Consider the following 24886-nt stretch of genomic DNA (forward strand, 5'->3'; position numbering starts at 1 on the left):
AAACTATGTTTCTATTAGAGAAAAAAAAAATAGAAAGGAAGGATGGAAGTTCATTTTATACTCAGCAGATATGCATTGGGTACCTAGAATGTGCCAGACATTATTCTGGATACTTGCAATATATCACAATTAAATCTAGATTCCTGTACTGCAGTACCTTTTATTCAAGGGGTGAGAACAAGATTCCTGTTCTGCGGTACCCTCACCCCTATTCAAGGGGTGCTTGGTAGGGGTGTGAGGTAGAGAGAAAGGGTAAATAAACAACTAATCATTAAAACCAGTAACTGAGTAAATTAGGCTACAGTATTAAAAAGAGCAGATGGGGGATCTCATAGATAATTTAAGTTGTGATCAAGGTGAATGAGTAACCATGTAGATATCTAGGAATAAGTATTACAGGTAGAGGCTCTAAAGCAAGAACATGCCTGGCTTGTTCAGATACTCAGCAAGAACAGAGTGCTTGGGATGAGGTGCATAAGAGGAAACATTGTATGGGAGGAGGTCAGAGAGTTAACAGGGGCCAGAACATCATGCAGTGTCTTTGGCTCTTATAAGGACGTAGCCTTTTACTTTATGCAAAACAGGAAGCCACTGGATGACTTTGAGCAGCAGACAGACATATCTGGGTTACATTTTATAGCATTATTCTAAATCTCTTTTAAACAGTTATTTATTTATTCAAATTTAAGGCTCTCTTTGAGAACAGACAATGGAGGAGGCAAGGGTGCAAGCAATTGGGAAACCAGTCAGGAGAATCCAGCTATAATTTAGTAGGTAGTAAAGATCAGGGAGCCATCCTGATCTTTAGTTGAGGTGTTAAGAAGTGGTCAGATGCAGCAAACACTGTGAACGTGGAATCAGGTGATTTTCTAAAGGAGCGAGAGGTGTCAAGAATGCTAAGATTTTTGGCCTGAGCAACTAGCAAAATGGAGTTGCTGTCAACTGAGATGGAAAATCTCTGGGTTGAACAGATTTGTAGGAGAAAGAAAATGTTCACTTTTGGACAGGCTAAGTTTGAGATGTCTATTAGTTATCCAGGTGTAGATGTCAAGTAAGCAGTTTGTGAACTGGAGAGAGATATTTGGGAGTCATGAGCATTGGAGGAATGGAAATCCGTGCTTCTGGATGAGATCACTAAAGAGTGAATGCAAATTGAGAAGACCAAGGACTGCACCGTGAGGCACTCTAGTATTAAGACATGGGAAAAAGAAGGGGAAGCCTAGCAAAGGAAACGGGAAATCACTGGCCAATGAGGTGAAAGGAAAACCAAGAAATAAAGAAAGTATACCCAAAGGAGGAGATGGTGAGCTGCTGAGTCAAATGATTCTAAATCTGCTAATGGAAACCAGAATTTTAAAATCTAACTAAATGGAAAAAATGGATTCAACCCCCACTTTGGCCATATAAATAAAAGAAGAAATTTGAAGTGCTTTCATATATCCAACTTAACGTCATATCATTGTTTAAAGGCCAAAAAGTTTCACAGGTACACAGAGAAAACAAGCTGCAGGATCAGGGCCCATTAGTCTTAAGGAAGGGTATTTTCAATTCTGACCTTGATTGGACAATGTTGATCTCACAACCTCCAACTTATATACATTATCATGTAGTAGAGTGTTTGCTGCACCAAGTTCATGTGTTCCGTGTTGCAAAGAAAACTGTAAAATATGTTTTAGATATTTGCATGTTTATCTAGGTATTCACTTCAAAAAATTGGTGAAGAGACTTCTTTCAAAAAAAATTCAGTAGGCTACATACCAACTCGTTCCCACAGTAGAATCAGAGATTGGTGATTAATATACTCTATCCTGTGGGGGAAAAAATCATTATGTCAGAAAATGAGTGAGTCAGCAGAGAGCCCACCTAATAGTGTCCTTGACTGAGGAGGAAGAGGAAAACACAGTTCTGAGCATGAGAGCTCACATTCTGTTTCTACCAGGTGCTGAAGAAAAGCAAGACAAGGTAAGTTAGCGGATGGGGCTGCTTTATTAGGCTATACTGAGTACCTGGTTACTGCTGGAAATGTATGCTGTGTATGGACAAGAGTAACAGAAAAGAGAGTAACAGAGTTGGGTATCATGAGTCACACTTGGTTTACAGAAAGCCAAGAAGAGACATTTTGTGTGTAAGACACAAAATCCAGAAATGTTCTCTATATGTGCTGACAGTTACAAAAGCTGTGGAAAATTAATGAGGTGTTCATGTTTGCAGATCAATGGACTTCTGAACCATGCAAATACAATAGAAAATTTTAGATGAGTCTCTTCAGAACAAAATTATGAAAACAGATATTAGAATCTCCTTTTTCCCTTCCCTTCCCCTTCTCCTTTCCTTTCTTTGCCTTATTCCCGTCCCTTCTTTTCCTTGCCTTCTTTTCTTCTCTTCCCGTCCTTTCCCTTCTCCCCCCTCTCCTCTCCTCTCTTTTCCTTTATTTCTTTCCTTCTCTATTCTTGTTTCTCTCTTCCTTCTCTTCCTTCCTTTCTCTACCTTAGAAAATTAAATGTTCTTTTTGATTCTCTTTGTAATTAAGACTGAAAAGTTGATCCTGGGGAATCACTGCGCTGTGGAATAGGCAGCTTCTCTCCATCTTTCTCTCACCTTGACAGACTGTCTTTTAGGATTTCAGCCTCAGAATCCAAGTATTAGCTATGGCCTATAGTATTCTGAAAAATAATTTTTATCATCAATGAGACTTTTTAATTTTTCTATTACTAATTATTTTTATAAAATAGAAAAAATCCATCTCAAATCATTTCAGAAAAATAAAATAATAATTTAAAATCATGCATATTTTAATGTTTCTATTTTATATATTTTGGTATCAAAATTGTACCGGGATCACAACATTTTCTTGCTGCTATGAGATATTAATAGGCACTTAATCTTTATTTAAATAATCTACAAATATGAAAGATAAGCATAAAGTACTGAAGTTATCTATTTGAAATGTTATTTATTTTCAAAAGACAATATATACCAAAGGAAAACTAAATTGGCATATTTTAATTCTATAAAAATGTATATTTAAATTTATAGCAAAATAACAATTATATCATTTACTAATGCTTACAGTATTTAAAATATGTCATTCTTTATGCATAATCTACTTTTATAAATGTTAAAGAACCATGTGCCAAGCATATATCTAAAACATTTTTGAAATTACTCCTTTCTAGCTGTGGCTACACTGGCCAAAACAAAACAAAACAAAAAAACACAAAAGCTGAAATAGAAAAAACAACAACAACAACAAAAAAAAACAACCAACACATGTAATCATCAAGTCCTTTTCTCCCCCTTGTGCTATTTTTAGCTAAAATTTCAGTACAACTGGAACCAAGCAGCAGCTTACATTTCATTTTCATGCCAATTGAATGCATGATGAAAAATCTCATTTTTAAAAAACTTTATAGATATATCCTTAATCATATAATGTTCATTGGCATTCTAACTCATTAAAAACAGAATATTGAGTGATTTGTTCTCTCCAGCTGAAAACAAAAACAAAATAACTTCATATAATGATGACACAAGTATCACAGAAGTGGTCTTTATCTTAAAAGATAGTTAAGAAAATAACTGCCCTGAATTCACTAGTATTTCAGAGGGAGTTTTTTTTTAAAACAAATACAATGAAAATTGTCTTTAGAATTTATTGACTAATATAAAACAAACTGGGCTACAAATATACACAAATCATTTAGAACACATTGCTGGTGCTCATTCAACACCATAAATTCATACAATAGCTGATATTTAGAAGCAGTTCAAACATGGTGTAGTCACAACAGATGTTTTTATATGCTGTACATAAGAGGGGCTGATTTCACCTATTCGATATTTTGACATATTGGGGAAAATGGGCAGTGGTAGAATCCTGAAACACAAGCTGCCTTAAGATCTAATTGAATTTTTGTTGCCCAACTGAATTGGAAATTTATTCAAGATTTGCAGCAGATATCAGCTATGCAGGATAACAGCTGTGGATGGTGACACATCCATTAAAAATTTGAATTTCTAAAATTCTTCATATTTGTGAAATCAGTGTACTTTATAACTTAAGAATGCATACATGTTTTGCCTCCTCTGAGACTAGATTTAGCATCTGTAAATGAGATGCAAGTAAAATGGTTGTGAGCAGATACGATCATCATGTCTTAAGTGGTGAAACCATGTGTGGGGGAGATGGTATTTTGAGGTTTACTGAACCAATTCAGAATATGTTCCTAACCTCCCACCAAATTTCTTAAAAGGGTAAAAACAGTTCTGTTTTACTGTAGTTATTTTTTTTCATACTTTTTTCCTTTTTATTAGACTGTTTCTAAGCACCATGGCAAAATCAAATTTATGGATTGTGTTTACTAGAGTTTACAGAGCTCCACTGGGAAGCCTAGAAATCTCTGCTGATTTCCCTGCAGTCTTTGAAGCTGCATAACATAGAACCTACCCAATCTTCACAGTAATAGATGGTCTAATTCTCTGTGCAAGCTGTAGGCCAAACCTTACTTTCAACTTGAAGATAATTAGAAGGAAAGTGAAAGTGAGCATGTTCCATTAGTTACTACTCAAGAGACTGATTCTCTGAAACCCAGCTTACCCAGTAATGCTCGGATGTTCCTGCGATCATGCTGTTTCTTGGTAGTTCATTTCTGCTGTAGGTCTTAGTGCTTGTATTATTTTAAAGAACTAATTTTATTTAAATACAAAAGGTGGTAAGAATTTAAATATTTCTAAAAAATCAATGTACTAATCATAGCTTTTTTTTTTTTTTTTTTTTTTGACATAGTTGAGGCTGGAGTGCAGTGGCATGATCCTGGCCCACTGCAGCCTCTGCCTCCCAGGCTCAAGTGATTCTCCAACATCAGCCTCCTGAGTAGTTAGGATTACAGGTGTGCGCCATCACACCCAGCTAATTTTTGTATTTTTTGTAGAGATGGGGTTTTGCCATGTTGACCAGGCTGGTCTTGAACTCCTGAACTCAAGTGATCCGCCCACCTTGGCCTCCCAAAGTGCTAGGATTACAGTTGTGAGCCACTGTGCCTGGCCCCATAACATGTTTAATGAAGATATTTTTCTCATCATTATTCCATTTCCATAACTTTTTGACTGACAATATTAGTTTATATTAATAATAAGGGGTCCAGGCAATACCACTTATAGATATATGATCCTTAGAAAAGCTATATTACATATCTGGGTTTCAGTCTATAAACATAGAAACTAAGACTAGGTCATCTGTAAAGTCCTTTAAAAATCTCTATAATTGTGTTTATTCCATTCACTGCACTTTGAAGATAAATTTAGTAAGTTCTTATGAAATCATGAAAATACATAATTTTTAAGACAATGACATGTCTCCCTTTTAAAAGTCAAAATCTATCCCTTCAGGTGGCCATTGGACACAACCAAAAGATAAAAATTAAAACTATTTTTAGCTTAATGAAACAACTTATATAATATAGCAGCATTTTAATAAAATATCATATTTCATTTCCATAAGGTAGGATATTTTATCCAGAAAATAATATATAGTCCATAGATTAATGTGAAGAATATTAGGAAGAAAATTATAATTTGAAGACAAAGTTATTGAAAATCCTGTCTAAATATATTATTAGCCTTTATTTTAAAATTTAAAATACAAAAAAAGTATGATACAATAACACTTAGCAACTTTAACACACATTTTTCAGTTCATTAATTCAAGAAATATTTAAAGAATACTTTGTATATGCCAGGAATACCAAACTAACAAAACTGACAAAGCCCCTGCCTTCATGGGACTTACCTTCTAGAGCATGTGATAGGCATGTTTTGGGCTGGGGAGGAGGAAGTGCAGACAGAAATAAAGAAGCAAACTTATAGATTGTCAGGTACAGGGGATAGGGAAAGCAGAAGGGAGAAGGGTTTGTCTTACTGATAACATTTGAACTGAGACCAATAAGGGGAGCTCTCTGGGGCAGAGGGAACAAAACACTAAAGCAGGAACTTTCTTGGGAGCCATACTGGGGTAAGAGGCAGAATAATAAGAGATAAGAGGTGAGTCAGAAAAAGGTGGAATTGCATACGTGTGTATGTGTAATGAGTGGTATGGATGTGTAGGGGGCTATCGCTCATGAAGGACCTTGAAGGCCACTAGAGGGAGAAGTCATTGGAAGATTCTGAGGAGGGAGGTGACACAATCAAATTCATGGTTAACAGAATCACTATGGCTGTTGTACTGAGAATAGATTGTTCAAGACAAGGACTGGAAAATTAGGGAATCAAATAATAAGCATATTGCGATTAAAAAGGTCAGAGGTAGTGACACCTAGTGGATGTGGTGGCAAGTCATTCTTTTCTAGTTATATTTCAAAGGTAGCATCGAGGGAATTTGCTGATGGATTAGATGAAAGTTGAAACAGAAATAGAGGAGTCAAAAGCAACTTTCAGTTTTTGACCTGAGCATCTGGAAGGCTGAAGTTGCATTAACTGAGATGGAGAAGACTACAGAAGAGATTGGTTTGAAATAAAGTATCTGTGAATCTAGCCCCATAAATAAGGGATGAGTGCATTACAAATCCAATCATGGTTTTAACTTTTTGTACTGAAGACAATAAACATTTCTGAAAACAAATTGAATGTTAGTCATTGCTTTCTAGTGTTGGGTGTTTTATAACATTTTATGCCACGTTTTGTTAGATAATATAATGGCATGTGTTGAAGCCATCTGAAGTTTCTTTAAAAATTCTTTTCTTGCATGAAACTCATGCAGTTTTTCTCACTATGACCATAATGACCTTTCACATATTTAAAATGCTGCTAAAATGTTTCAAGTTCAGCTTTGATGGGGTAGCTGTATTTATAAAACTTTGCCATAGACCATTTTCTATATAACATGCATTTTGACAAATCAATAAGTGGAACATATGGTATACATGAGTCCTTGAAAGCTAAAGCTTTTTCAACTTAAGGAATAATGCTGTGCAGGGTCTTTTTGCCTTACTTTGGTCAGGACAAGAGGAAATGAGGGGAGAAAAGACATGTAAAAATGAAAAATGGGAATTTCACATGAGGCCACAATGGACTTGAGAGGCTGCTATGAATTTAAGGCAATGGTTCACTGCCTCTTGGGAGTCATAGCCTTCTTTCCAAGTTTGCTGTGATATATTCCCACCTCTGAAAAACATGCCCTGATAGTCAACCTTTTGCTTACAATTTTAGGAATTTCACGGATTCCCAGAGAGCTTGTGGTGAGGGGTATCTACACTTTAAGAGCAAATCTGAAATGCTCCAGGTTGTAGATTCTTTCCCAGAGCTGTACTAACAAAAAAATCAAAAGAGAAAGGAATACCAGCTGAAAAAATCATTTAAGATTTTACTGACCATCAGAAAGTGTCCTCAGTTTCATTATAAAGCAGTGTATATGTAAGTGTATGTCAGAGACATAGACAGTTTGTATGTAGTCAAACTGATTACTCCTTTCTATAAGAGCTTTTTAAGTAGAGATGAGGGCCAAAGAAGTGAAATCTTCTGCTCCAGAAAACACTTCCATTTTTCTTCTCAAATTTCTCTTAGCTGCAGAGTGCATTTATAATGAATAACAAACATATATAGGGCAACTCTATGAGCATTTTAAATGATGTCAAATACAAAAACTTATTAGAAAAAATCTGATTTTTTCATGTTCATGGCTTCTGCTAATGTATTTTGAACATAAATGGTTTTAAGACGAGAAAATAAAATGTGAATTTGGCCTAATTATAACTATGCTCCTTGGGTCATAATATATGGCAAACAATATCTAGCAGTTTAATTATGGTAAAAATTTAATGAAGGTGTGTTGAGTTTATTCCCCTGGTGATAAATTGTTAGATATTGGAGGATAACACTGAAAGGTATTCTTTAATATATCAAATTAAAATGACAGTGGTGACCTAACTAAAATCTTTACGTGCAATAAAGTTAAAAATTAAATCTAAAATTTTCCCTTTCACCTACAATTCTGTAGAGCATCAGTGGCATGCCACTGTCTATAGAGTGAAAAGGGATGGTAGAGTTTGTGGGGAGCAAAATTTTGGTTAATAATTGAGTTTCCAACATAAATTCTGGGAGCAAGATTGTTTGGCTTCAGCATGTGTTAGGAATGATTGCAACCCACTTTGAGTTCGCTTACAGTGATTGAAGTGTTGTGGCTTAGATTCATCTTGTTCCCTTCAGTGCTTCACGGAGTTCTTTTTTAATGTACTTTAAATTGAATTAAAAATTTGCCATCTTTTTTGAATTCACATTGGTTTGAATGTGATGCTTCTGTTAAGGCTCTATGAATTCAATATCCAATGTAATGTTTTTCCTTGTCTAAAACTTGGAACATTTTGTAAGAAGAATTCACCATTCAGAAATAATATGTGGCCCTATTGTAGACATAGAAATTAAACATGTTTCTATGAAGGTCCAGTAAAAAGAGTTTATAAAGAACTGATGCTATTTCATAATGAACATGACTTTATAAGGCATTTACATTCTATCACCATGACAACAAAAATAAAATAACCTCCAATTAACCCTGTGACATGAGTGCAATAAAGATTTTCCTTAAAGCAAACACAATTTGTTTTCCAAGTTGTTCTGTTGTTTAATAACAGTTTGCTATTACTTATATTTTTATGTGCTTCTTTGACCAGATACAAATTTTAGTAGGGAAATATGCAAACATTTCTAGAAATGAATTATAAACAATTGTGTTTTAGAATACTAAAATGATTTTTAAAACTTTCAACTCAGCAAAGTTAATATTTTCCCCCAATTGAAATAATGGAAAAACAAAAGCGTAGACACTTTCACGGCTTGGGGGACATGGTCTTCATGTGCCCAAGGTCATGTTCCTTAGCAGCCACTGTTGGGATCTGCTTCCACTACAGTCCTGCATTGTAGGCACCATTTTGTCATCTTCAGAAGGCTCATCGAGACATTGGTTACTGTTAACATGTCGCAATGTGAGTCTCTGTAAAAGATAACCAATAATCAGTGCAGCTTATTTCATCTTTAGCTTCACTAGCACATCAGATTAACACTGTTCTTTAAAAAATCCTTTACTTTTTTTTAGTATAATACATGGTGATAGGTTTGTAAAAGGAACTGTTCACAGGTGTTCCTGGATTATTATACAACGTTGACTATTATGAAGTCATCATTGTCTAGTATACCTTTATTTGCAGATGGTTAAAGAAACTGGCTGACATTTATCATGCATTGCCAAGAATTCAGGCTCCTTTGCAAAAAGCCCATTTGTGAGCTCTGAGTTCAGTTGAGGACTGCAAATATTAACAAGCTTTTGCAAAAGCTTAGTTTTCTTAGGCATGTGTTATTCAGTAACCATTTGGTAAACATGCAAATAGATGGCACAGCTGTGACCCAAATGAACAAAACTGCTAGAGATGTTCCCATTTCAAAATACTAAACAAGCTATAGTATCTGTGACTGTAAGATATTCATTGTGGAAAATGATTATCAGAGCAAAAAATAATCTGTCTTACTTGATAAAATCTTTACAATATTTTAGTCTGTATTTTTAAGAATCTTAAAAATATATCAAATAAAAACAGGGGTATGATAATCATATATTTTTAAATGTTATATTTATATTTTAGTTTCATCATAAATTCCAATAATTGTATCATGTTAACCAATCATTATATATATCTTCTCTTTGGCATTCTTATGTAGATTGGAAATCACAGTTTTGGACTTTTCAGATATACATTTTAAATCAACACGATTTATACCTACTAATTATATATATATATATATAAAATTAGTATGTGTATATATATATATGTGTGTGTATATATATATATATACACACACACACACACACACACACACACACACACACACATATACACACACACATACATATTTCTTCTACTTCATGGGTAATGCCTAGGACCATGTTATATGAAAATTTTTCCAACCAGAAGTAAAGTATTTGAATGTATGAATTTGAATGAGAAATGATTTGCAAATATATCTGGAAAATAGCACTCTACTTTTTTTGCAAATTACCAAAATTGAAGGTAAACAAAAATTTTTTTTGGCTTATCAATAAGATGAAAATAAATGTAAGGGGTGGGCAACAAAAATGGTAGAGAAACAGCAGCCAGACAATTGTAATTTGTTTAGATTAAGACTGAAAAATCCTGGACTGCACTATTGTAAGAAACAATAGAATGGAGAATAGGTTTGTGCTGGAAGATGCCTAAAAGACAGCAAGCAGGAAATTAAAAGAGCAAGGCAATTAGATGCAAAGGAGATTTCAAGATTGAGACCTTTGTTGTTGCTCTTTCAAAACATGGAATCATGTTTTTATTTACACTAAAAAAAAAAGAAAGGAATAAATGGCCAAATATAGGAACAAAGATGGTTGATTTATGCTTATAATGCCAGAAATTCAACCAGTAACCAGCTTGAAAAAATAAAGATACAAAACAAATATTTTTTTCTAAACAGTTTTAGTTGAAAACAAATGAAATTGATTCATTTTTGTTACATACCTGTGGTCCTTTGTGTATACATTTTTTCGAAAATATCACTTACCATTGCATACTTCTATTAGATCCCTTTTTAAAAAACAGTATGATTTTTCATATATCAAATATGTCATTGCCCATTAAGCTACCCCAGAAAGCACTGCCATTGTCTTATTGCAACTGATCACACAGCATAGTAGTTGAAGTCTTTGATCAATCTATCAGTTACCTTAATTCAAAATACATCATAGACTTTGAGATTTTTCATTAAGGATCATGTTGAATAGATGTTCTCAACTACACAAATAATGATACTTTTAAAAGCACCAGTTATTATTGTTCTTTCTAAACAGCACATAATTTATATGAAGGAATTCACTACAAAACCCACTGCTGCAGAGATAGAGAAACAACTAAATACTTCTTCTGATGTAGTGCAGTAGAATACCAGACATTTTAGGCTCAGGTAAATTCCTGTCCCTTACTTACTAGCTGTAAACACTTGGGCATGCTTCAAGTTATTCTGAGGAGTCATGTTCTTCCTCAGAAAATACTTAGACTTAAAAATGCTTACAAATATCCTTTTGTTTAAAAAATTTGACTGTCAGTCAACTAACTGTGATCCCTTGGCAACCTCGAAAGGGTAAAAATGTTAACTATGTTTCTAGCTTGCTTATGGTAAAAACGACCTCTGATTGATAAACTGCATCTGCAACTGATAAACTGTGTATATATACTAAGAGAAAAGCAAACTTTAGGCTTTTCTAAGTGCAGACTTGTAATTTTGTATGTTTTATTTGATTCCTGGAAGCTAGGCCTATGGAGTTGTTAACAGGGAGAGATTATCTTCTGTGAGGATATGGCCAGTAAATTGACCGTCTGCCTGATATGGACCTCATCTCCTTGCACCAGACTGTTACCTGGGGAGAAGATAACACCCAGAAGACTAGCTGTAAGAGCTGCTAAAGGAACTGCTGCAATTTCTTCCACGGAGAGAAGCACTCTGTGGTCTCTGCTCTAGCACGCTATAGAAGACTTGTGAGAATAAATATTCAGTTAAGCCTAAACCTCTTTGTTGGGCATTGCACATATCAGGTTTGGTTGCTTTGAAAGCAAACTAAGATAACAGACATAAATTGCTTTGTACATAGTTCTCTTTGTGCAAAGGCCTCGACTTTTCCAGCTTTACCAACTCTTACATTTGGAATGTCTTTGGCTTGAATATAGTTCTAATCAAAACAATGCCTCCTATGTTGTCCCCTCTCCATAACTTCATTCTCAGCTTTGTTACAGGACTTCTGAGCTCAGTTGTTTCCTCCACTAACAATCTTTAAGTGGTTCATTTGAACCAGAAAAATTCCCCAATTTCCCTTGTGTTCTCATTGTAAGGTATTGGGCAAAGTAAAATATTTTATTTATTGGATAATAAACCCCTTAACACCAAAAGCTAGGACATGTTCTTATTTGCACTCTTAACAAGACAACTTTAAAAAATATTTTATTATTTCACTTAGGCAACCACAAATAAATGCTTAGAGATAATTTTCTTTATAAAATTCTCTTTATAAAGGTATCGAAAATCACATCTTAATATTTAATACTGTATTTGCTTAGTGTTTTAATTAAAATAATAATACTTTAGAAAGGATATGCTATATTTTCATTTAACCAAAGTATCTGAACAAAAAGAAACAAAAATAAATTATTTCAGTGTCCCAGAAACAATCTTTTTTTTTGGCTGTTTTTAAATTGAATTTTTCCAGATCCGATGATGCAGAACCTGTTGTCATATAGACATAGCTATAGTTCTCATCAAAAAGAGCTAATATTTCATAATATAGTTCATCAATTATATTTATGTATATATATGCTTAAAATAAAGAAAAAATAACAAAAAATACGTACTCATTAATGACAGACTAAATGCAACTTAATATATGCAGTCGCCAAAATTAATGAGTAGCTAAGAAGTAAAAGAGAATTAATTCCATGGAGAAAAAGTATATACAGATTTTTCTCAACCACACTTTAAGGGAGTTCCCAGATTTAAATAACTGAACATAACAAAAATATGAAAATATATATGAAAATAAATTTAATAAAGTCTGCAACACAAACCTCCAAAAATCATTAGAGAATGTAATCAGTAGAATTCCCAAAAATATTTCTAAAAATTTCCATTCTTGTATAGTTTCTCAGTAGCCATTTTTGCAAAGTGCTATCATTACAGGTTTCCACAGTAGGATGCTGGGAGCCATCAGCTACTTTGTTCACTGAGAGACAAGACTGGGTGATTATATGAAGAAGAGTGTGGGTCTGTTTGACAAAGAAAATAATGAATAATGACAAAATCAAGTACAAAGACAGTAATAAATCAATCATCCTAGGCAACATACAATTTCTACTGGATAAAGATGGAAGGCACATGTCACAATAATTGCATCCATGGAGCTGTGAGCCACATTTTTTTAGATGGTTTTAATATCAATCCTATTAAGGATTAAATGAAGACAAGACTGAGAATATGGAGAGGAGCTTGAGAGTAAATGATGAAATATTTTTGGCAAAAGGTTATTTCAGATATAAAAGATTATATCCTCAGCCATCATCCTAGTAATAAAATGCTTTTTAGTACCAGATGAGTTATTTGTGAATGGATATTCAAAATAGTTGATTAATCCAACTATGGTCCTTGGCCTCCTCATTCCTTTGGCCTAAAATTAAATAAATATCAGGGACAAATTTGGAGGATGATTTAGCTTTAAGGCTTTACTTTGAACAGTATGGTATTCATATTGTTCCCACTTGTGTTTTTATAGGGCTAATCTGATTGTGTTTAGAAGGATTCCACATATACATTGGCACCTTTGCTAGTTGTCAATTAGGAAGGTAGGTAATAAAGGTAGGAAAAAGAATATCAACTCTTTTTTTTTCTTTTTTTTTTGAGACAGAGTTTCGCTCTTGTCACCCAAGCTATAGTGCGATGGCATGATCTCAATTCACTGTAACCTCTGCCTCCTGGGTTCAAGTGATTCTCCTGTCTCAGCCTCCCTGTAGCTGGGAGTACAGGCATGCACCACCAAGCCCGGCTAATTTTGTATTTATAGTAGAGATGGGGTTTCTCCATGTTGGTCAGGCTGGTCTCAAACTCCTGACCTCAGGTAATCCAACTGTCTCAGCCTCTCAAAGTGCTGGGATTACGGGCATGAGTCACAGCACCCGGCCCGAAGGTAGGTAATAAAGGGAGGAAAAAGATCAAGTCTTAACTTGATCTAGTTCTCCAAACAATTTTAATTTATTTATTTATCTGTCTGTTTCTTGCTGTCCATCTATTTCCTTCACAGGAACATAAGCTCCAGGAAGCCACAGACTATGGCCACCTACATCTTGAAGCCCAGTGCCTGCCCATCGGAGACACAAAAGAAGTCTGTTGATTCAAACACTTAGTGATAGGCCAGTGCAGACAATAAATTCTGTTAAAATTAAGCTGCATCTCTCAGGCAGATTAATAGGCACAAATTATTGGATTTATGTTTTCAAGGATTTATCTTCTACAGTAAAATAGTACATAATTTATAAAGATAAAAACATTTTATTCATATTGTTAACTATGTAATTAATATTAAAACTACAGCTATAAATAGCATTTTTGTTAACTATATAGTTTGATTTTTTACAAAAAATAGTTTATATATATATTTTTTAACCAAACATGAATTTTCCATCCATACTGTTCAAAATCGCTAGGCTAGACCATCCTCTACCCTCAGTGATTTTTCTTCTCGCAGTGAACTTTTCTTGGAAAATGCCATGTTAACATCAAAATATTAATATAAATGATTTTAATTTCATTTGTAATTTAAAAGAAAAATAAAAGTTTTATGACACAAAACAAAAACAAAATGATTTTGCTTATCCTCTGGAAGTGTGACTCCAGGGCATGAATACAATATAGAATTTCCATAAAAAACATGACTGTAACATACTTCCCAAAGGTATTTATCACATGAATGGTCATGAAAAAATTGTCAAAGAACTTTCATTCCAGGTACTTCTAAAAAGCCCAAAAGAAAAATTACAAATTTTGTCCATATTTAGACAAAAATTATTTTTCATTTAAAAAACACACAAAATCACGTAGTGTCTTCATTTGCTTGAAAACAAAGTATAGTTCACTTTTTTCCTGAGTATACTGTTTGAGGAGAGAACAATTATTAACATTGTATGTATCTTCTAATAATTTTATCTTATATATGTTTACATAATTGAGGTCATATAACAAAATATTCTTTTATTCATGCTGTGGGCATTTTTTTCTATTATTAAAAGAATCTAAAAACATATTATTAAGAAATAAACTATTGCTCTAAAATGAATTTGCCAAAATCCATTTAAGATTTTTATTTGCAGGGAATATCTTTCCAATTTGGAGCTATGGTAAATAATAAAAATGTATTGTATTTTGGAGATACTCGATCAATATATTGATGTTCAGAGATATTTGCCATTATTTATAATATATTTATAATATATGGCAGATATCTCTGAACATCAGAGATGTTATAAATATATTTATAATATATTATATATAAACATATTATAAATAATGGCAAATATCTCTGAACATCAGTGTCTACATCTGTCATTATTTCTTTAACATGATTCTTAGAAGTGAAATTGAAAGGTAAAAAATATATGAACACTTTAACATATATTAGAAAAGTTATTTAAAATGTATCTATAACAGTAATTTTTTAATAAAAGCAGCAGCAGCAGCTAACACTTCTTGTGCTTGCTATATGTCAGGATACTGTATGGGTGTCAGTATCACTGCATCTTCACCAATATTAAATGTTGCTGCTAAAAACATTTCTTGCCCTATTGATAGGATAAATAAGAAATGAATACAATAACATAAAGTGATTTTTATGTATGTATGTTTGTTATTTAAAAACATTTTTTCCATTTTCTTTGGCTATGTTTCTATTATGCTGATAATTCAAGTCTTTGCAAATTTTGATGTGTGGTATACTATTTCCTCTTCAAAAATTACAGTAACTAAGTTATATCTGTTTTTATGGCAAATGCCTAGTTAAGCTAGTTTTGTTTTGTTTTAGGAAAGGGTCTCACTATACTGCCCAGGCTGGCTTCGAACTCCTGGGCTCCAGCAATCCTCCCATCTTAGCTTGCCAAGTAGCTGCTACTACAGGCCCATGCCACCTCATCCAGCTATGTGAACTCAGTTTTGAAGACTATGTGACATCCAGGCTGACATGAAACTTACTGCCAAATATATTTTCCTATAGCTTTATTTAAAATATTGACTAGAAATTAGGATTCTAAACCCTAAGCTAATATTGAGTTTTGTTTACAATTTAGTATTACTTGATTGTTCTCCTCTAGAATGTAAAGCCTTGGTATTTCCTGCCATGTACAAAATTTTAATCATAAGATTTAAAAATACTAAGAAAAACATTAATGATTCCTTCCTTTAAATATATTTGCATGTTTTGCTAACATAAGATGTGGCATAGAGTATCTCTAAATTTACCCTTCCAAAAGATAAAATTCCTACTTAAGGCCAACTGGAATCAGGCTAAAGAATTTTGGTGACAAAATAAGAGTCATTAATATTGTAAAATTAGGTCATACCTTGGTATTAAAAAGTATTAAGTAAAAAAAATAGATATTTTAATGTACGGACTGCATAGTTGATTTAAGAGCCAACTGCACAGGTCTCAGTTTAAAAGTAGGTATACTAAATGATTAAAAGAAAACCCAATCAATTGTATTATTACATATAATAATATACAAAATGAGGATAAATTTGGACTATTATAGATATTTAATTTCATAGCAAAGATGTTCGCAATAGGATTCCTCTTGTTGATCAAACATACAATAACAATTATTTAAAACTTAATACAAAAAAGTTGTTATTCACAACATTATGATCTCCAGACAAGGTAATATATGCATTCAGTAGAATAGAAATATTCCAAAATATGAAGTGTAATCGTTTAACATACAGGGACTACAATGTGATACTAATCTATTGAAATTCCTACTCACTACTTCTAATGAGAAATCACAGCTACAGGTCAATAGGAATATGGAAAAGTAATACCTGTGTAATGCACACAACCTTCACAAGGTAAACTGAGCCACTGTCTTAGGAATGCTACACAGGGGAATGGTTGGGATGCACTTAGAGATCACTTACCTTGAAATTATAATCCCATTTACCTGCTCTCTAATAAAGGTAAATAAAAGAGCGCAGTGTGAGTAAAGTCTAAATATTAATCTATTGCATTTTACCTATGGAAAAAAATTCCTTATATTGTGACCCTGAAAATTATTTGACACAGATATATACAGAATTCACAACAAGTATTTTCTAAGTCAACTTGCTCAGTCACATGAAAAATAAGTTATTTTTAGCATCATATTTTTCTCCCTTTTTTCTTTGTTGCATAGTGTTTGTTGAACATAAGTGTTCTGATCTAAAATTAGATTCTCACACTGTATGTAGCTGCCTAGTTATTCAAAAAGAAATATAATTATGTACACATATCATAGGAAAATATTCTAAAATGACTGGAACACAATTGTGATGTTCAAACAGAATATAAGAACACCTAAATAAAACAGAATGAATAGATGACAGAACTTCATAAGAATACTTTTTAAAATGCCTCAGTGAGATGAATTTTTTTTCTTTTTATTTAATCCTGGCAATAGGCAATTCATGGCACAGAAAGGTTTGTGTAATTTGTTTAAGATTCTAATCCAGATAGGTCTCCCACAATTTTGCTAATGATGCCCAGGTTGCCCTCAATTCAAATAGGTTAGGCCACATATAAGATGACAGTGAATTGAATGCATGGTTATTTAAGAACTATTTATTTTCGTGTGTCAGAAATGCTACATTTCAAATCAAAGTTGACCAAAGAAGTGCATTTATTACTAACATGTGCTTAGTTTCACTCAATTATAAGGATAAGCAATTATGCATTAATTATATTATGAATATGTATAGCTAAAGTTCGTAAGCAATTGGAGCAAAATGACAAAGTAGTTTTTTGACTGCCTGTTTAGCTAAATAGACCATATTTATTGTAGAACATCTTTTCCACTATTAAAATAATGAAAAAATTTATAACATTTGGCACAACAAATAATTGACAGTATTTGTTTTATTTAAATACTGTATATTTAGCTTATTGTATCATAACCATTGAAAGAATCTAATTATTTCTAGTTTTTCAATAACATTGAGAGGCAATGCAATATAGTAGAAAAATTGCTGGATTTACTGCCAGAGTCTGGCTATACAAACTTAAATGAGGCATTTACCCTATGCTGCAGTTTAATAATGTGAAAAATAGAATAATATCTGTCTTATAAGACTATTGTAAGAATTGCATGAGAAAATGGATAAATACATGATGAACTTTATTCCCTTCTCTTTTTCCCCACAAGTAAACAAAACCAAAACAGCTTCCATGTTTTGAGGCTTCATGAGACTGTTTCGATTTTTCTCTGGATATTCCAACAATTCTGCTCCTATTTATGACTTGCTTTTCTAAGATTAAAAGGCCTATGGGAGATGAGGTGATGGAATATTTCAGCTGTTCACATGGTGAGATTCACAATTGTACTGATAGCTAGCTTGCTTTGAATACTTTATTAGGACCTGATTCCTAGCTCTGCTGCTAGTGGTGTAATCTTTGTGCTATAGTTCCTCCTGATAAAAGCTGAAAGGAGAGAACTTTAAGGTACATTTCAGTTCTGTAGTTCTGTGAACTCCAACGAGTTTTATTCTGCCTTGAACTGCACCACCTTAGAGGTTTTTCAAAGAATAATTTTGTCCTTGCTAGCAAAAGATAAAAAAATTGAGTTAAAGTAGTAAGCTGTGCTCACACAGGTTGGAATATGGGAAGAATAGAGCAATTATTCCTCTTTCTCATCTCAGTACCTCTTATCCTTTTGCTCCCTTTCCCTCTCTCTGCTCCCCTCTGGAGGCCTTGCCATTTTCCAAATTATATTCATACCTTTTCCTAAATTTGTAATATTCTTTAATCAGTGTATAAAGAGACTATAGAAGACACATAGATATTTGACCCTGTCCTTTTTAAATGTAAATGTGTATATAAATGATCGGGGATTTTGTTAAAATACAGACTTGGATTCTGTGTGTTTAGCATGGTTTCAGATCCTGTATTTCTAACAAGTTCCCAGGTGATGATACTAGTCCTAGAATCACCCTTTGCGTAGCAAGAGGTGGAACCCTTCTGTGAACGAAGAAACCATAAATGTAAAACTTAAAAGCATACTAATGTTATATTTCAATTTTGTTAAAAAGAATATCTTTCTTATGACCTTCTTACAAATATAATTACATTTCAAAGCTAAAATTTCCAGAAAGGCAATGTATTATTCCTATAACTGCTCTATTTTCATGTCATTTTTAAAGACTATGACTTACAATTTTTTTAATTTGGCAAAGTGGTGTCATTATACAATGTGAATATCCCTAGTTAATCTTGCAAACATAAACATATAAGATAATTAAGCTATATAATTCATATAATCTATTTAAAATAACAAATTCTCAATATTTATGGCATTTTATAAGCTTTGTGTGTGTGTGTGTTCCAAAATCAAAGTAAACATAACACAAAATGTTACAGTGCACTGAAATACTGCAACTAGTCACCCAAAAGAGTAAATTTACAGCAATCATTTATTTATCTTAGGTGAAGCTACCTGTTTTTTTTTCTTCACATTTTACTTAAAATTCCTTAGTATTCAATAACATTGCTACCAGCTGACAGGAAATACAAACAAAAATATGCACCTAATTGCTAAGATAGTTATTTGAGTAATGCAAGAATTTGAGTTATGACATTGTTCACTCAAGAGTTATGGAAATGTTTAAAGCTTAAAAGCAGTATTATAAAATTCGACACTGCTTCATTTCATAAAATTGCATACAATCATTCCCCTTTCTTAATAAATATGTTCTAGATTTATTATTTTTAGCATAAGCTCAATAGAGTCTCAGGTTCCTCGTAGAAACTGAACAGTAACAAAAAGAAGAAGAACAAGTTTCATTTAAAAATAAATATCACTTGTAGGATTTCTACTGTATCTATACATTTAATTGTACTTTTCTTCATAAAATAGAGTGCTGATGAAGACTCTAGATTTATCTGCATGTATTTTTCATAAGCACTGTTTTCTGTAGGCTTAACATAAAGGATGGGTCCAATAAATAATAGTTGAAGAGAAAAAAATTGGTGGTCAGATAGAGTGAGTAAGATATAGAGAAGGCAATATCATCTTAGTAGAGCACATCCGTACAACATAGAAAGGGTTCTCAGTGTTTGTCCTCAATTATGGCCCAGAAGTTTTAGGTCCCAAATTAACCCTAAATAACCAGTTTCAAATCCTATGAGAATTCGGTAAGTTTTCCCAATATTCAGCTTAAGAAACTACAGAATCATGCAAATAATTAAAATGACATTCAAAATAAAAGACCTTGTTAAAATATCAATAATACCAAAAACTCTGTAGATTGGTTTTTAAAATGTTAAACTGTAGAATATTTTAGGCTTGCACGGAATACTGCATCTGTGAGATCCATTTATTTCTAATGTAGAATTTTTATCTTTTAAGAATGAAGTTTAGTTCTCCTTTTAAATAAATTACCTATTAATTTATAGTGTGGGAAATGTAACACAGATTACCAATTCATTTTGCTAATCAAAAGAGTAAACTGAAAGAAATGAAGCTGTTTTCAAGAGTAAGCTTCCTTACGCAAAGGAAAATATTTCTTTTTTATTAGCTCCATCTGATGGCTGATCTGGTTTTTACACACTGCCTGGAAATAAATTTCCAGCAGGAATTTTGTTGTTTTCTCTCCCTCTCCTCGACAGAAAGGTGTGCTATACTGAGAAGAGGCTACTCAGCTCATTATGTGACTAATTAGTTTATTGAATTCTGTAAAGTATTTACAATTGTAAACAGTAAAGAAATCTTGTTAATCTTGGTTGATATTCTTCCTTCCAGGTGAGAAACATAAATGTCAGAGATTAGTGTTATAAAATTTGAAATTTAAAAATATGGACATATTGTCAATATTATCCCATATGCACATCTTCATATAAACCTCTCAGATAAACCTGGCTTGACCCTTGCCTAATTTATGTTTGGCATGTACATGGAGATAACAAACTATCATACACAAAACTGATTTTATTGTCTTCATTCATGTTTTATATTAATGGACCAATTTGGCAAAACCTGTTTATATGATATGGCATCCGAATATTATTAGATATGAACCTGTATGCTTGAAAATCTAATTCTGCCAGTGCAGATAAAAAACCAGCTTAAGATTTAAATGATGAATGTTGAAATATATAACTGAGCTTAAGCATCAAATAATAAGTAAATTAAGGAAAATACTCTACCTCAGCATCATATTCCCATAACTGATTTCCTCTCATATGGTGGCATTTTAACATGATTACAGGTCCATTGAGTCTAGAAACATCCAAGCACAAGTCATCGGTTCGGATTTCTTTATCAGCAGTGTAAGAAAATACCTGAAAATATAAAATTCAGCTAATAAAATAATATGCACGTTTTACAACGTCATAGTTTAAAAATTTAGTATAGCAGATCTACCCACGGAAGCTTTCATATCAGATAAACTTGTGTTTTCAAACAATTACTGGTGTGTCATCTTGAGAAAGCTAGTTCATCTCTTTGAGTCCTTTTCCTCAATTGCAAAATAGGGACAACGTCATCTGTTTTATGATGTTTTGGTGAGGCCTCAATTTAACAAAGTAAACTATTAAATTTCCATTATTTGCTGGCATTGTATTTATTGCATGATACTTGCACTATAAAGCTCACAACAGGTTAAATAAAATAAAGTTTCCTGACTGCATAAGGCTCAATAAAGGGCAGTTCCTGTTCCTACCATCTTATGACCAGTTCTCGAAATCTACAATGTCATTTTTCATATAAAAGTTTAAATCTTCCTTCTGATAACATAAATACGTCTTGTAAATTGTATTAAGTATTGTCAGTAAGCTTCTGAAGGGTGTGAAATTATCTTCTCTAGAGACCTCATTAAAGGTAGGCTCTATATTTATCTCTCGAATATGGTTTGCCTACGCTTGACTACATCAATTATTCTCAAAATATCCAAGAATGTCATTGTGGATTATGGACTCTTTGTTAGATAATTCAATTGAACTATAATAATCTTTATTATTTTGTTCCTGGTGTGAATAATTTATTTATAACATTGATTATTAAAGTTTCATGAGGGTTATTAAGCACATAATTATAGAATGTGTTTTCTTCTATTAGCTAGGGTAGGTGTTGTTCAGTATTGTCTGGGTTTTTCGTTATCCTTGCAATGTGAAGAGAATACATAATGAGAAAGGTCATGTAAGGGTCTTTTGTTTCCCAGAGATATCTCATGAAATCTGAGGAAATCAGCTTTACAAATAACATAAACTCTGGAGCTTGTTAAGCTGAATGAGTTAGTCTTGGAAGAGTTGCCTCTGCAGTACTGCTACTCAGGACTTCTATGAAAATCACAAGCAGTGGTGAGAGGAAGTGGCAAAGTCAATGAAAGAACACCAATACCCTCTTCTGCAAACCTCTTAAAAGGAAATTATTAAGGGCTGGGTCAGTGGCTTACATCTGTAATCCCAAAACTTTGGGAGGCTAAGGTGAGAGGACTGTTTGAGCCAGGGGTTTTGGGAAACAGACTGAGATCTCATCTCTACAAACAAATTTAAAAAGAAAATTGTCCAGGCATGGTGGTACATGCCTGTTGGCCCCACTACTTGGGAGGCTGAGGTGGGAAAGGCTGAGTTATGCAGACTGCTTAAGCCATGATCACACCACTGCACTCCAGTCTGGGCGATAGAGCAGAGCAAGACCGGGTCTCCAAAAAAATATAATAATAATAATAATAATAATAAGGAAGGAAAAGAAATTTCTTCACAAAGATTATACATTTACTCAACAATATATAAATTTGAAAAATATGTGAAATGAATTATGTAAAATACATCACAGACTTCATGTATTCAATTTAGAAATAAATTTTCTATCTTCATTACTTTTTCACGTTCATACTTTTTAATGAAGAACACCTGCTTACCAAAAGAATAAAATAAAAACCCATTAAACAGAAATATTTATATCCTCCCCAAACAGTATTATTTTAAACACAATTACAAACTTATTTAATTACATAAGTGAGTATGATAGTGAATCTTAAGCTGAGAAAGAAAAATTTCTTTTGTTCATTATAGGATTATTTCAATACTGAAGGATAGTCTTCCACATTAAAATTGCTTCATTTTAATGTGTACAAATGTCAGTGTAAAAGGAGACATCATAACATCCATTTCAGCCTTAATATTCTATAGTAATGACTCAGGCCATTCTTATACAGTATATTCTTCTCGAGTCTCTTAAGATAGTTTGGAAACAGTAGCGGATGAAAGTTTTGGAGAGCTGTCTACCACATCCTTTGATCCTCAATTTCTAATTTAGATTCATTTTGTGGTCATTAGAGATATCTTAAGTAATTTGCATTTAAGAAAGATATATTTGTAGAATAGTTCCTGTACTTATATATGTATATAAATTGTATGTCTGCTAAATTGACTTTTTGGCCCTTGTACTTGAAAAATATTAATGGATGTTAAGTATTTGGCTCATGAGAAATTTTTGTTAAAAACTATCTGTAGATAACACTTCTTTATTTTTCTTGCATTAATGTAAAATCAGGATTAATTTGCTTTTTGTACCCGGGAAATAATCTCATTTTTATGCTTGTTTCTAGGATTTTTAAAAATCTTTATAAGTCAGTGCATGTCAGTATATACACATCCTTCTTGATTTTATCTGGAAACCATTAGGTTTGATATTAATTATTTATCATTATATCCATTAGTTTTTTTTTAACACACAATTGTCATTATTTTTCATACTTACTACTGTAAAAGGTTCATGGAATGCACTTTGGGTATACTGAAAACATTATATGTGGAATACTTTGCAGAGATTCTGGCACACAGACAAAATTCAGTAGCTGATATTTAGAGTTATTATTCTCAGTTTTGGAGTTAATCCCAAATTGTGAATCTACCCAATACTGCCAAGAAATTTTAGTATAGGGGTACAGCAATTTTTGGTCTTGCCTGTCTGTGCTGACCCCTTGGCCACTGCACAGTCCTAAGGGAGAGGTTATAATACCTGCTGACAGATGTTCCTGATAATTTCAGCATTGTATTATAAACCTCTAGATTCAGTACTTATGAGTTCCTTTATGACTTTGGGGACAATCTCCAAATTTCACACTGGATATCCTGGGAAGTAGCTATTCCTTATGGCTGTTGCTTGTTTCTGTGTCTTACTACACCATAGACTCTCTCAGTTAGTATGTGTAAGGCCCAACCTGTCTTCTTGCTGTGATTGAAACCATTAAGCCTGACTATAATGTGATTTAAAATATTTCAAACCTTAACACCAGTGAAGCACGTTACCTTAAACTGTCACTCATGTTGATAACTACAATATACAAGATTGATTCATTCATTAGTAAAATTTCATTGTACATTATCTTAAAAAAATGGAACCTCTTCTTCCTTTTCTAATTATCACCCAAATTGCTTTATCATCAGTTACCAATACTTAGTAAAGCAGAACTGAGTTACACGAACCATAGATTTAGCATATGTTTCCATTTGTTCCAGTGCCAGACTGAGTTTAATAACAATTGGTTCAAAGTCTAATCACTTTAATTAAGCTAAGGTGGCTTGGAGCAGGGAAAAACAATCAATCTCTGTGGCTTTCCTTCCATTATAAAAGAGGAAACAGGGAGGAAGTTAACATTAATTGGGCACTAACTTTGTTAAAATGGTGTGTTCTATGCTTCATACATATTACATTAAGTAAATGTGCTCTATTACTTCATTGTGCAATTACATTTCTATGAATGTATACCAACTTACAGTATTGCAAAACATAAGTAGAGCTCTTTGCATGAATCCTATGAATTTAATAACTTATGGTGATTTTTTAATATATATTTTATTGCATTTTAGGTTTTGGGGTACATGTGAAGAATTTGCAAGATTGTACCTGCAGTGATTTTAAAATTCTGTGTTTCACTCTTACTATTCATGTTGTCTAAACTAAAATTATGAGCTATCTAGTATCGCATACATTCTTCTGTAGTCCTTCAGTCAAGCTAGGTCTACCAACAACGACGACATTGGCCATTTTTACTCATCTCTTTTAATCTCAGCTATAAAACGATGAAAATGATACAGGTG

General features: G+C 33.0%; 1 protein-coding gene across 1 annotated transcript in view; it reads right to left on the bottom strand.

Moving 5' to 3' along the window:
* Positions 1-5454: 5454 nt before the first annotated feature.
* The window catches only part of GALNT13 (polypeptide N-acetylgalactosaminyltransferase 13), a 596785-nt gene continuing 577353 nt past the window's right edge, over positions 5455-24886 (bottom strand). The window contains 2 exon segments of the mRNA XM_017523193.2: positions 5455-8983; positions 20987-21121. Coding sequence (XP_017378682.1) covers positions 8843-8983; positions 20987-21121 — 276 coding nt within the window. The 3' untranslated portion in view covers positions 5455-8842.

The sequence above is a fragment of the Cebus imitator genome, unplaced genomic scaffold (genome assembly GCF_001604975.1).
Source record: "Cebus imitator isolate Cc_AM_T3 unplaced genomic scaffold, Cebus_imitator-1.0 Scaffold27, whole genome shotgun sequence".
Lineage (NCBI taxonomy): Eukaryota > Metazoa > Chordata > Mammalia > Primates > Cebidae > Cebus > Cebus imitator.